The sequence below is a fragment of the Chaetomium globosum genome, genomic scaffold, assembly GCF_000143365.1.
Source record: "Chaetomium globosum CBS 148.51 scaffold_3 genomic scaffold, whole genome shotgun sequence".
NCBI classification, from domain to species: domain Eukaryota; kingdom Fungi; phylum Ascomycota; class Sordariomycetes; order Sordariales; family Chaetomiaceae; genus Chaetomium; species Chaetomium globosum.
Window position 1 is genome coordinate 2,418,255 of NT_165978.1, and position 13,628 is coordinate 2,431,882.

Sequence of the window (13,628 nt, forward strand, 5' to 3'; positions counted from 1 at the left end):
AGAGGACGAGTTGGAACGAACTGGTGATAAAGTAATGAATATGTGGATAAGATGAACCAGAAAATACAGGCCCGTTTTCCAAGGCCACTGGATAAATGGTATATGTACAAACACACTATGTTCCCCAAGATTTACAACACCCGCTCCGGGTGTACCGTTCCCGTCATGGTTCGTGATCCCAACCGACCAAACACCGTCCCCTTAACCCGACCGCTTAGAGGTAATGCATCATCTGCTGCGGGGCACCTGGCCGCTTCTTCTCGATGATCAGAATTGTCTCGATAAACTTCCGGTCCAGCGTCTCGCTCTTCTTCCGGGCCGCAAGCAGCTGCGCCGTCTTGAGCACGTTCTTGATCTGCCGGCCGTTGAGTTTGAGCTCGGCCAGCTCGTGGATGTCCTTGTCGGTGAGCGAGCTCTTGATGGTCGACCCCCGGAGGAAGTTGCCCCAGATGGCGCGGCGAGAAGCGGAGGTCAGGTCGGGGTACTCGATGCTGACGTGGATACGGGACTGGAACGCGGCGTCGATGTCTTCGACCCGGTTGGTGGTCATGAACATGATGCCCTCGTAGTACTCGAGCGTGCGCAGGAAGATGGACACGATCTTGTTGCGCTCCAGCTCGTGCGTGCTACGCGCCTCCAGGAACACGTCACACTCGTCTAGCAGCAGGATAGCGTTCCAGCGCGCCACGAGCTCCAGGATTGAGTTGAGTTCCCGCTCGACCTCCCACGGATCCGAGCCGAGATCACCCGAGCTCAACATGTGAAGCGGCACCTTGAGGTTCTCGGCCACGGCCATCGGCCGTCAGCGTCTTCCCCACGCCGGGCGGACCGGACAGGAGGCAGATAATGCCCTTGCCCTTGCCCTGGATGATGTCGTCGAAGTTGCTTCCCGCGATTTGCGACTCGGAGAACGACAGGATAAGCTCCTTCTGGTCCGGGGGCAACACCAGCTTGTCGAAGGCGGTGCTGTTCCAGACCACCTCGGTAATCTGCTCCACAAAGAAGTCGAGCCACTTCTTGAACTTGAGCGAGTAGCCGCGTGTCCTGCAGCGGGCGAGCATCTGGTAATAGGGCGGCAGGATGAACTTGTCGTCCGAGACACCGATCGTCTCCTTGTGCTTGGTAAATTTGTCAAGGTCGTTGGCGTTGAAGTCGGTGAGGTAGCGCACACGCCAGGGACTGAAGCGGTTGAAGCTGTCAATGTCGACGATGATGCGGCCCGTGATCTGGCATTCCACCTCATTGCCCTCGCGGTCCCACGTGATGGCCTTGCCGGCATATTGCTTGTAGTGGTGGCCCGCCAGCGTTTCGAACGTGGCGCCGCGTTTAATTAGTTTGGCGGTAACCCCCTCCCTGTCGTCGTGGAAATGCAAGGGATACACCTTGAGGCCGGTAATCTTCTTGGTGCCAATGAACTCAGGGATGTTGATCGCCTCCTGGTACCGGCCGAACTCCTTGCCGCCGTAGTCGACGCAGTCGCAGCGGACTTGTAGGAATTTGCCGCAGTTGTTCTGCATGTATTCCGTCTCGACCATCTCGAAGGCGCTGAGCGGGCCCTGATGCGCCGAGACGACGACGTTACCCGGCTGGAAGATCATCCACAGGTCCTTGAAGCACACGACGCCGTTCTTGACGTAATCCTGGAACGTCTTGACGTCGTCGCCGATCTCGTAGTTCAGGATGTCAACCAACACCTTCATATGCTCCTTGGTCTTCTCATCCAGGTCCGGCTTCTCGAGGTACTTCTGGAACTCGGTCCTGTTGCCATGTTAGTTTCCGTTGCAAGTGCCCGGTGGAGTCCTGGCGGGGGAAGGGAGGTCGCGTACCATCGGTGCACGAAGGGCTTGAAAGGGGCCTCGAATTCGAGGCGTGTCAATTCGCAAGCAACACCCGGGTAGTCGGCGAAGATCTCGGACAGGGCTGCCCTGATCTGTGGGCTTTGCACGATAATGCTGTGGGCTTCGAGCTTCTTCCGGCTGTCGTTACTCTTTTGGTTTCGCACAACGACAGCGAACTTGGCCGTCTCCTCGTTCTCGGCAGCCTCCTCGACATCATCGGGATACTTGTCGACCCAGGTCCAGTTCCCATCGTCGTCCGACGAGCCTTTGTAAATGTTCTTGGCCTCACCCACTGACCCGACGATGATCTTGGGTTTATCTTTCTCCTCGCCGTCTTTAACCTCATCATCGCCCTCCTTCTTGTCTTCTGTCTTGTCATCTTCTGTCTTGTTTTCTTCGTCCTTCTTTTCGTCTTTCTTGTCGTCTTTTTTCTCGTCCTTCTTCGCGGTGTCGCTCTTTCCCTTGGCGTCGGTCGCAAGTGTGGAGGCACTGGACCCGCCGTCTGCCAGCTTCCCCGACTTTTCGGTGGAGCCCCCCGCTTCCTTCTTGGAGCGGGAGCTCAATAAGGGCCAGCAACGAGGCATTGTCGGAACGAACTTCCACTTAGCAAAAGTTGCGCTGGGAAGGAGGACCGAACAAAACGTGTGAGGGTAGGAAGGCTGGCTGTCTTTTCTCAGTAAGGGCTTTAGAAGGCTGGGAACCAAGCTTTTATGGGGAAAGCTGCAGCCCGCCAAATTCCAAGCCTGGTGTGCTTCCCGGAGAGGCCAGGCAAGGGAGCCAGGTTAAGCCAGTGAGCCAGGCAGTGCCAGGACAAGCATCTTTGCGGCCTGGGGCAAGCTGAAAGGCCAATCTCCACAACTCGGCTCGTGACTCACAGGCCTCATTGGCTCCGCTGTACGATCGCTGTTTGGCCCGCTGGAGTCAAAGCAATCCTTCCATGCAGCGGCTGCCTCGCGCTACCACTGCGTAGAAGGGCAATTGCCCGGGGCTCCCGGCCACCTGCAGTCTCGTCGGCCGTCCTCACTCCATCGGTATCGGTGGCGTTGGCCTCACCCGGCCAGGTTCACCAGGCAGGCCCGCACTCGGCCGGCAAGGCAGATCGGGCGGAGATACGAACGGAATAATTGCTAACCATTCAGTCATTCGGTCACTGCCAATGCTGGGGCAAGGTTTGCGGGGTCAATGGGCTGAGTCGGAGGTCTCAATGGCGGGGGCCTGCCAAACCGACCGCGGGGGCAATCGAAGCAGCGATCAACAGAGCTTCAACAACTTCCCTTGCATCACCTCATCGCGCCCAGATCACGTTTTGCAATCCATTACGAAGTACGGAGGAACTCCCACCCATGGAGATCTGAGCCAGAGCCTGGCGCTCCAGGCAGCTGCGCCGCGAGCGGCCCACTCGCGGCATTGGCTTCTGCAGTCTGCAGCTTGCTGCTTCTCGGACCCGGGCCGGGTCACACCTCACTCCACCCAGTCGGAGCCGCCACGTCGCCCGCCAAGTTCGATTGCGCCCGTCTCACTCAGCCTTCTGGCCTTTCGTCCTTGCATGGATGCTGACAAAATTGAGGGCACCAATGTCCGGCCCCAGGCAGAGAAGATGTCCGATGAGAATTCGATACCTGCATCGCACCACATCACCCACCTGCGCCGAGTCAGTTTCTCTATCTTGTGTTTCCACTGGAATTCTCCACATCACCCGCCGACGCCGAGCCAGCTTTTCCATCTTGCGTTTCTCCAATTGCCCACGGGCCGGGCTCACGAGTTACACCAAGCGATGGGCAGGATGACACCACATTTTCACGCCTTTCGAGAGCGGCGGCTTTTGGTTACCACACTCAGTAATACCAGCACTCGATGACCTAACAATATCCGGTTACAATGCTCGCCGATGACTTCAAGAGGTATGCCGAGTGCTCATATCGACTACTGTTCAAAGCCGGTGGGTGTGTTTGCCAGGACCTGCAAAGGCCCCGTTCTCATCAAGCGCCCGCAGTCGCCGCCATCCAGGGACCGGCAATTTGCGCCTTGGACCAAATTCACCGTCCCGGAGGCGGATGAAACCAACCATCTAGTTCAAAATAGGAGAGTATGTGACTAAATACTTCAAAACCCCTTTCAATAGTTTTGCCTTTGATCGGGATCGCAACGGTAACACGGCAAATAATCGAATGGCAGAGCAAATGTTGCAGTTGTCCTTTCTATTTCTCTTCAACTTTCCACAAGCATGAATTACACCCTAGGACCGCTAGGAAGGCGTGATACGGCGCCAGCGATGGCTCGAGAATAGACAATGTTTGTGACCTGCAAGCGGAGCGTTGCCTTCTATGTAACGAACCATGCTTGACAGAATTGAAGAGTGAAAGCCTAGCCGTGCCGTGCAGTTGAAAGCGGCAAAGGTGAGTTTTGATAGCGGCCAAGAGGCCGTGATCGACGTGCTTGACAGAAGCCGGTGCGGACCGAAGCCACGAAGTGTGGTTCGACGCAGAGCCCCCCGACTCCCTTCGAGATGGCTGCTCGCCAGGCCAATTCTCCATAATCCCAGCCCAAATTTTGAGATAAAAACGAAGAAACAAAAAAAAAAAAAAAAAAAAAAAAAAAACAGGCGACGCTACGGAATGAGGTCCTTATCTACCTGAAGTCGGTACCTTCCCCGTATCTTTGGATCAAAAAGAGGGGAGGACGAAGCCTTGAAGTACATCACGCTGGTATTACAAAGAGCTTGGCGTTTCCGACCCCGGATTCCGCTCCCCATCCCTACCCTCCCACACAGTACTTTATTCTGCTGTTCTGGATGTTCTTCAAACCCACGTTCTTGACTCGCAGGTCCTGAATCAAACGAGCGGCACGGGGGGCTTCGCCGCAGATGATTGGCACCTCCCCACAGAATACCACAGCGGGGCTCCACTGCCGCTCTGCGGGCCGTGCCTGCCGGGTCAACGGCCAACGGGTGGCTCGGGATGTGCTTTTCACCCAAGGCCCGGGGGCTCGGCCACCCACCCCTCTCGTCGGCTCACAGTATAGTTGCCGCACACGTACGGTCCATAATGCAGCCTGCCAGCCACATTGAGAGCCGCAGGGCACGACATTTCCGAATTCCGAAGTCTTGCTTCGGCAGGCGGCTTGCAGTTCTTGACTCAGATGAGCCCACGAAATTCCGACGAAGCGTTTTTTTCCCAAACCAACCCCGGCACTTCATTTTGGAACTGGCAATCATGCCGTCGCCGAACAGGTTTAGTCAATCCGCTAGCTTGGGACAACTGCCTGCAACGGATGCAGCCCTTGCCTTCCGCGTCGGTTCGGGTCTCCAACCTGCCAACGTGCGGGAGGGATGAACGATGTTGCAGAGGGACTTCTTCGCTCCTGAACCCACCTTGAAAAGAGAACCAACCACAAACCTGGCTTTCCTACCGGGCGCCCATGCCGCTGTCGCAGCCAAGTCACACCTCTTCTTCCATCCAGTCCCCGGGCAGTAATGTGTCGAGAAAACTGGCCCTGGCCTGCGAGCTGGCCTACCACAATCGGGCGATTCGGCGAATGACCTGAATTTAAGGTGCCGACCACCCCCGCTTCGCTGTTGCGGTTCGACGCCACACCTTTCTTCGATTCACCGAATCGAACCTTGGACCCTGTTCATATTTGTTGCCCGGGTCTCGCTCTTCTGGGAACGAAAGCCACGTTCCTCCCTGAGACGCGGTTGCTACACCGACACGACATCTATCCTCCGTAGAACAGATCCCGGGTTTAATTCTTCTAATCTCGCAAACATGTGTCAGTCACCAGAACCAGAAGCACACATCGAAATTGACCAGGGGGTAGGTTTCGCGTTTTCCCGAGCCCCGAGGAAGCCGTGAGAAAACAAGTACGGGCACTGACCTGGTCAATTTCGGGCCTTCACAGGGCGATAACGACTCCCTTCTCGGCGACGATCTGTAAGTTATTTTATGATCGTGATTTCATCTTGATGATACTGACTAGAGTGCCAGCTCGGCCTTCACGGCTTCCATTACATCCAGCATCCTCGACTACCCGGTCGAGAACGGCCGTCGTTACCATGCCTTCAGAGCTGGGGGTACGCAGTCACTTTGACTTTTACGACTACTTTGTGTAACGCTAAAACTCGGCTAACACTTTTTAGCCTACTACATGCCAAATGACGATCTTGAGCAAGACCGGCTCGATTTGTCTCATGCCCTCATGACCAAGGCGATCGGCGACAAGTTGTTTCTTGCTCCCATCAACCCGGAGAAGCTACAGCGCGTGCTTGACATCGGCACCGGCACGGGAATATGTACGGGCTCCACCTCCAGGTTGCGGTCTCTACCGGGGTGATACTGACCCGGCGATGGCTATAGGGAGCATGGCGATGGGTGACGAGTATCCCAACATCGCTCAGGCAAGATAACCAAACAAGTTGGGTGAGCCGCCCGGTACGCTGCTAACAAGCCGCGCAGATTCTAGGGAACGACCTGAGTGCGATACAGCCACCATGGGTGCCACCCAACGTCAAATTCGAGATCGACGACATTGAATGCCCCTGGGTTTATGAGATGCCTTTTGACTTCATCTTTTGCCGGTACATGACCGGTTCCATTCTCGATTGGCCTAAGCTTGTTGGAAGGGTCCATGAGTGCGTCGAATCCATCCCACAAAAGCCGTATCCCTCATAGATGCGCCGGTGAATCGGTTGCTCACAAGATGACAGAAACCTCACCCCTGGCGGCTGGGCCGAGTTCGAGGACTTCGACCTGCAATATTACTCGGAAGACGGCTCTCTCAAGACCGGATCAAGCACCCTGACATGGATCAACACGTTCTTGGAGGCCACCCGCAAAATGGGCCGGGAGGCGTGTCCCGGCCCTAAGCTCGAAGGGTGGGTGCGGGACGCCGGGTTTACGAACGTGAAGCACGAAAAGTTCCGTTTACCCATCGGCTCCTGGCCAAAGGACGCACATCTGAAGCAGGTTGGCTTGTACAACATCGCGCAAATCATGACGGGGCTCGAGGCCTTCTCGCTACGAATATTCTGCGAGGTGCTGGGGTGGAAGAGGGAGGAGGTGTTTGTGCTCCTTGCCGCAGTGCGAAACGAACTCAAGGATTCGAAATTGCACGCCCAGTTTGACTTGTGAGTATATTTTGTCGAGGGTCCCGGTCGGGTTACCGTGTTGCTATCAGGCGCTTACACACTCTTAGTCACGTCGTCTACGGCCAGAAGAAGGATGATTGAGATCTCGAGCGTCATTACACGTTTTGATTTCATTGCGTTCTTGTCAGCCAGATTTAATAGCCTCAAGTCAAGAATATCATATTATTCAGCCCCTTCCGTGCCTCATCAATCAAATACGGCAGGCGCGCAAGGTTGACTCCTGGTCTTCTGGTCACACTCAGACCACGGTCGAGGACCCAGGCCGCTCTGTCCTGAGAATTGAAACAGTTGAGCGCACGGTTCGCTGCCCATTCCTCCGCTAAATGCTAACCTTTGTTGTGAGACGCGGGAAGAGCCTGGAACTATCCATTCTACCCGCCAATACGGACACTTCGCCGTCAAGCAACGCTGACCCTGTCAAGGGGACCGACACATCATCGCCCATTCCGTAGCGGTCAATGCTTTCATTTTTATTCTGAAAACCTACCGTACACAGCTCAACATCTCTTAGCTTGAAAGTCAATGCTTCCAGCCGGCGAAGGACCCCGGTCTCATCTTATCTGCTGCTTGCGGGTCTCCCTGTATATGCTGTACCCCACTACTGGTTCGAGGCCCGAGTTGAGGCCAGCAGGACTCACTGTGCCAGCCAGCTGTTGGTTGACGAGCACTGCCAGAGCTCAGCTCGCCGTGAGATGGAATCCGACCCGGCCGTTCTAGTCAAGGTTCGAGGTTGGGAATTGGGGCCAAGAAGCACTGGGCGTATCTTGTCACAGTATATAGGGTGCCCCTGGCCTTTGCAGGGCAAGGATGTCCTTTTGCTCAGTCTAACATGTCTACTTGCTTCACACATCACACGGCACCCAACGATTTGCCTCCCCCCCGGCCTCTTTCCCCACGCCATTCAGGCCACTCAAGCGGATCTATAAATCCTTATCAACAAACCGGCGTCGGACTTGGTCTCCGCCGGTCTAATCGCGGTGCTCACCGCCAGGGGGGAACACACTTCGCCACAACGAGCGAAAACGAAGAACGCCGAAAACTTCCCGCGCGCGGAGCGGTGCTCGTTGACCCCGGGCCTGGGATCACCCCTCTTCGCAAGACAGAGGTTCCCGACACCCTAGATCAAGCCGCTACCGTTGGCGGCGAGGGCGGCCGCGGTCGCGACGGTGTAGACTGCGCGCCCCCGTGGGGTTGGTAAGCCTAGGTATGGATGGTGACCTCCCACGGCCTGGCGGCACACGTGGGCAGGCCTCGCCGACGCCGGGCTAATAAGAGACAACGCGGAAGGGTGTGTTTGGAACTGTGATTTGGCGCGGGGTAGTAGGGGCGGCGTGTGTGGTGGGTACTGATGGGAGAGGGGTTGGTGGCGATCGTAGCGTTCAACTTGGCCGCGATATCGACCTCCGTACATACATACCGGGGTGACGTTGTTCAAGTATGGGGGAAGTAGAATCGTGGGAGGGCCTTTTTGTTGAGCCCCAAGAGCATATCTGGGTTGGTGTCCTCTGGCGCATCATCGTATACGTGCATGGTATACGCAACGAATGCGAAGGGGAAGTTGATTGAAGTATACTGCTGGATGACATGGGAAAAGAACTGGAAGGCTTCAATGGCGCCCTAGAAAACCCCTTTCTTTCTACAACGCGATATTCGCGTTGTACCCAGATAAACGGCTTAAATATTAAAACAACTATGCCCTTAATTATGTGATAGTTTCTCCTTGCAATAGTTGCACGGGCTCGCACACAAAGTGAATCGCGAGTGTCTGCAATCTCATACGAGACGTCCTGGAGCCGCACAGAGAATAGGAGACATCCCGATTCAGATTTTTGATGAATTGAAGCTAGCATCGGGTAGCGCGACTCGAGTTCAATATTCTGACATCATATTAAACACTGTTAACATCATGATGACCTGATAATCATGTTAAAAGCTTACCAGGTAGTTACGTTACCTGGTACTTAGGTATTCAAGATCGGTGGTGACTTAGTATCTACATAAATCTGCGTTGTTCCCACGCACCCTTCAAATTCTATACCATGGAACAAACCCAAGGCGTCGCCCTAATCGCCAGATCCTTGCCCCCATCGCTGGACAATCCACTTTAACGATAGAAACTACCGCAGCCACCACAGCCAATACCACAATGCCTAGATACCCCAGCTGGGGTTTGGACCTACGATGGATGCACACGGATGGTGATAGATACCATCCTCTGCCAATCTATAAGAGAAAGCTTGGGAACTCGTTGATGATGCCGGTGCGCGAGGTGGCTATGTTGTTGGTCATGGACCGCCTGACCGACAAGCCAAACTGGCACATCAAGGTCTTTGACGACGAGATTGCCACAAAGTGGAAAGCCGAAGCTCTTGCATGGCCGGACGAGGACCTGTGGGGCCGCATTAGCGTTCGTGGACAAGACGATGACGATGACGATGACGATGAGGTACCGGTACGCATGCCGACGCCCATCTTGGACAAAGAGTGCGTCGAGTATGTAAGTGATGGCCTTCATAGCCGGCCCCAGTGACTCTAGTCTTAAGTTGGTTCTGACTTTGCTCTGTACTTGCTGCGGTAGTGTATCCCGGAGCCGCGACACAAGGCCGAGCACTTCAAGCGCACCGGAATTACGGTCACTCTCGATGCGAGCCTTAGCATTGCAAAGTCGGATGGCCTTGTGTCCCAGGAGCTGCAGTCTGCCCTACGCGGGTCCTTTGCCCGGCTGAAGGCCGACCAAGGGCCCAACCCAGACTGGCACTCCAATACCAGCAAGACGGTGCAGAACCTCGTTGACCCATCCATGTGCCCACTCGTGTACGGTCGTTCGCTCGTCCTTCGGCCAGAGGTCGTGGGCGTTGAGGATGCTGTTGATAAGTTTGCCGGCAAAGGAACGGTGATCCCGAGGCCGCCAGAATTGAGCGACGATATTGGCCCGTCCATTGAAAGGATACCGGCGATGTGGGAAGGCTACCCACGATTTGGGGAACTCCCCATGTCGCTTGAAAACAGGCGCATTTATTTGTCCACCATGTACCACTGGCTCCCCGCGAACGTCGCAATCACGGGCGACGGTGGCGTGCGATTCACCAGCTACATCAACAATCTTCACCCGAAAAAATACCACGACACTTACAGCGCCATTGAGAAGCTCATAGAGACGGCACTCCGCATGTGGGACCAGTGCCTTCTACGGGGGTTCGGAACTTCTGGAAGATTTGAAGACATCCAGCCTGTGCGCCGCGCACCTCGTTATCCGACGCCTCACTGCGGCGTCCCCAGACCATGCGAGTGCGTATATTGCATTTGCCCCTGCTCCGTCGTTGGTTCTACTTCGACATCTAATCACAATATTCAGGCTTGACAATCCGAGATTCCGAGGTGGGACGCAGACTCAGTACCGGCAATGCTAGAGAGGGAAGCTGCTGAAAACCTAAGGGGGAAGCTACCAGACTCAACGGGTGAAAACAAATCGGCCGGGGAGCCAAGTTACGACCATCTGGACAACGAAGATCCCAGTGAGTTGGAGAAGCGTTGGCATGAAATCCGCAAGCCGGTTCAGGTTCGGCCGAAAGTCTTCTCCGCGAGAAAAGTCAACTATGCTGTCGACGACCCCTACAAAAAGCTGCGCGCAAGGTTCAGGCACATTGGTGGCCTCCAGACCATCGTCAAGATGATTTCCATCGAGCTCACCCCCGAGAACCCCGAGTTCTCTCCTGGCAAGTGGCACGTCGGAGGGCAAATGAATGAGCGCATTGTCGCCACGGCGCTGTACTATCTCGACTCGGAGAACATCACCGATAGCCACCTCGAATTCCGCTGTTTCACGGAGGACCCCTACCGGACTCAGAGTACCCGACGACTCCGTCAGGCCGGGCTGGACTGGGACTACTCCTGGATGGAGGGCATCTACAACACCCGGCTCGGGCCCGGCCGCAGGGAGGGGACCAACCTGCAGAACTACGGCAGCGTCCTGACTCCGCAGGGCCGCCTGCTTGCCTTTCCTAACACCCTGCAGCACCGTGTCTCGGGCTTCCGCCTCGCCGACCCCACCAAGCCGGGCCACCGCCGGTGTATCACCTTGTGGCTGGTCGACCCCATGACGCGCATCATCAGCACGGCCAACGTGCCGCCGCAGCAGCGCAGCTGGTGGGACGAGAGCGTGTTTGGCGCGGCGCGGCGCGACAAGGAGAAGGCCCTGGCGGGTATGCCGGCGGAAGTCAAGCTGCTGTTGGCTGAGCGCGGCCTTGTTGGGAAGGAGGTTGCCAACGCGCTGTTGGAGGACAAGGCCGGGAAGGGGACGCTGCCGGTCGAGGTGCTTGATATGGTGAGAAAGGAGCTGGGAGATTGGTGGCCGATCGGCCCTAAGGAGGCAGAGCAGCACTATCGGGAATTGATAGACCAACGTTCGGGGTTGGGGGATAAGGCGAAGGAGGAGGGGATCGGGTATAACTTTTGTGGGGTTTCTTAAATACCGAACTTGGACTTACCACAGCCCTTATTCCATTCCAAGGCTTTAGATTACTGTTGGGAAAGTAAAGAAGGTGGGAAGATGTAAGATAGAACTTAAGAAGTAGTGCGGAGACAACCTGGATAAGAAACAAGCACCATGGAAGCCCAAGTTTGGCGTTGGCCCAATAATAGACCTAGACTAAGATCGTTACATGCTTGCCTGAGTACCTAACTTAATCACTCAACAGAGACGGACAAACCCAGATCTTATTGTGGCCCGCACATTCCGCCCCGGGTCGTTCACCCGATGGCAGAGTTGCAATAGACCTGGATGGATTCTTGTTAACGTTAATCAGTGTAACATGGTAAGAATTGTAACCCGGTAGCCGGGTATACAATTAACGATCCGGAAAAGAGGACCAAATTAGAACCGGCTCCTCTAATTCTCCGAGATAAACATGTCAAACTACCGTCATGGGTATCTTTATTGAAGTGGTGGATACAAATTGCCATATTTTTCACAGTTTCCCTTAACTTGACCATTCCGCCCCATCATGGCCATGTCACTGCCGGCAGCAATACCCGCTCGTGCGGTCTCACCAATCGCTGGGGTTGCAACAAACAGACAGGCTAAAATGAGCCGGGTCAGCCACCACCCACAGCCCCTGGGACTCGCTCCCCAGGAGGGTGACTTCCCCCCTTATAGCCTAATATAACTCCGGGGCGCCGGTCGTTGCGCCCTTCGTAACTCACTTGGCCGCTCAGGACTCAGTACCCGGATATGTTCTGAGAAGGCTCGGCAAGCTCAAACTTCGGCCCTCTTGATACCACGGGGCAACGTTACCACAAGAACGTTGAAACGCCAAGGCCTTGGAGGGCCGTCTTCACCGAAGCTAGGTATGTACCTCGAGAACCACGAAACCCTTGTGGGGGCGGGACCAAAATGTTGCCTCATCGGGACAGAGGATCGTTCGCTCCGGATCGATACTACCCCCCGCATTCTCAAAAAAGGAATCTCGGAGCTAGCCATGTGGAAGTTGACGCAGTTTCTGGTTTTTCTCTGTATTTGCCATCGACCTCTCCCGGCCCTGGGGGGTGGATTCAAGGCAAACAAGAGCACAATAATGAAGCCCCCATCTTCCCCATCTACCCCGGATCTGTGCGAGCCAAGACAGTAGACTGCGGGGCTCTGGTGTTCACAAGCCTAGCCACACATGCGGGCGGCAATGGCCGTCAGTGACAGGCGCCAGATGGACGGATCGACTAGGGGGATGACGGGATGGGTCCTGGGGCGCCATTTATAATCTCACGTTCCCCGTGTTTGCGTATAAGTACTTCGTATGGATACAAGTATGACTGCCAGGTTACCCCTCCAAGATCCTGACGCTACACCATCTTCAGCTAGCACCCGATAGTTAGTAGCCTCGAAATCGTTGGTCGCAGCCATGGTCACCTTGAAAGCCCTCCTCCTTGGTGCCGCCAGCGCCCTCGCGTTTCCCTTCAACCCAACCGAGCCGGCCACGGCCCACGTACGCGGGAAGAATGCCGCAGGGAGCCTCCTAGCCCGTGACGGAACCCCTAGCTCATCGGGCCAGCATGGCGGTTACTATTACTATTTCTGGACTGACGGCGGCGGTACCGTCAACTACCAAAATGAGGACGATGGCAGCTACAATGTCCAATGGCAGGATTGCGGCAATTTTGTCGGCGGCAAAGGCTGGTGAGTAAAACACACACCACACAAGCCCCAAGATGCCCGACTGACAGAGAACAGGAACCCCGGTTCGTCATCGCGGATCATCAACTTCAACGCCACCTTCGAGACATTGGGGAACGGGTACCTGGCTATCTACGGCTGGGCCACCAACCCGCTGGTCGAGTACTACATCATCGAGTCGTTCGGCACCTTTGACCCATCCGCGTACGCCCAGCAGCGGTTCGAGCCGTATACGGCGGACGGGAGTGAATACAGCCTCGGTAGAAACATCCGCTACGGCCTACCGATTGGAGGATCCACCATCGTCCAGTACTATGCCGTCCGCCGCAACAAGCGCTCTAGCGGCAGCGTTACCGTCGCCGACCATTTCGCTGCTTGGAAAGAGCGCGGTCTGAAGCTTGGGGCGTTTAAAGATCAGATCGTGGCTACTGAGGGATACGCGAGCAATGGCTCCTCTTCTGTTACTGTTTGGTAGAGAAGG

The 13,628-nt window shown here is 55.6% G+C and overlaps 5 protein-coding genes across 5 annotated transcripts; 3 read left to right on the forward strand and 2 right to left on the reverse strand.

The window, feature by feature from the left end:
• Positions 1 to 214: 214 nt before the first annotated feature.
• CHGG_06078 (uncharacterized protein) lies at positions 215 to 2,422 on the reverse strand (the record flags this gene model as incomplete). Its single annotated transcript, XM_001222172.1, has 3 exons — positions 215 to 657; positions 773 to 1,758; positions 1,827 to 2,422. 3 exons carry the CDS (start codon positions 2,420 to 2,422, stop codon positions 215 to 217), a joined length of 2,025 nt encoding a protein of 674 aa, XP_001222173.1.
• A 3,180-nt stretch (positions 2,423 to 5,602) lies between these two features.
• On the forward strand, positions 5,603 to 8,179 carry CHGG_06079 (uncharacterized protein; the record flags this gene model as incomplete). The annotated part of the gene is made up of 7 exons (XM_001222173.1): positions 5,603 to 5,650; positions 5,814 to 5,907; positions 5,974 to 6,126; positions 6,282 to 6,465; positions 6,541 to 6,960; positions 7,478 to 7,668; positions 7,755 to 8,179. The coding sequence occupies 7 exons, from the start codon at positions 5,603 to 5,605 to the stop codon at positions 8,177 to 8,179; spliced, it is 1,515 nt and encodes a 504-aa protein (XP_001222174.1).
• A 948-nt stretch (positions 8,180 to 9,127) lies between these two features.
• CHGG_06080 (uncharacterized protein) lies at positions 9,128 to 11,449 on the forward strand (the record flags this gene model as incomplete). Its single annotated transcript, XM_001222174.1, has 3 exons — positions 9,128 to 9,478; positions 9,560 to 10,269; positions 10,360 to 11,449. The coding sequence occupies 3 exons, from the start codon at positions 9,128 to 9,130 to the stop codon at positions 11,447 to 11,449; spliced, it is 2,151 nt and encodes a 716-aa protein (XP_001222175.1).
• A 786-nt stretch (positions 11,450 to 12,235) lies between these two features.
• On the reverse strand, positions 12,236 to 12,460 carry CHGG_06081 (uncharacterized protein; the record flags this gene model as incomplete). Its single annotated transcript, XM_001222175.1, has 1 exon — positions 12,236 to 12,460. The coding sequence occupies one exon, from the start codon at positions 12,458 to 12,460 to the stop codon at positions 12,236 to 12,238; it is 225 nt and encodes a 74-aa protein (XP_001222176.1).
• Positions 12,461 to 12,875: 415 nt separating this feature from the next.
• Positions 12,876 to 13,622, forward strand: CHGG_06082 (uncharacterized protein; the record flags this gene model as incomplete). Its single annotated transcript, XM_001222176.1, has 2 exons — positions 12,876 to 13,150; positions 13,205 to 13,622. 2 exons carry the CDS (start codon positions 12,876 to 12,878, stop codon positions 13,620 to 13,622), a joined length of 693 nt encoding a protein of 230 aa, XP_001222177.1.
• Positions 13,623 to 13,628: the final 6 nt, after the last annotated feature.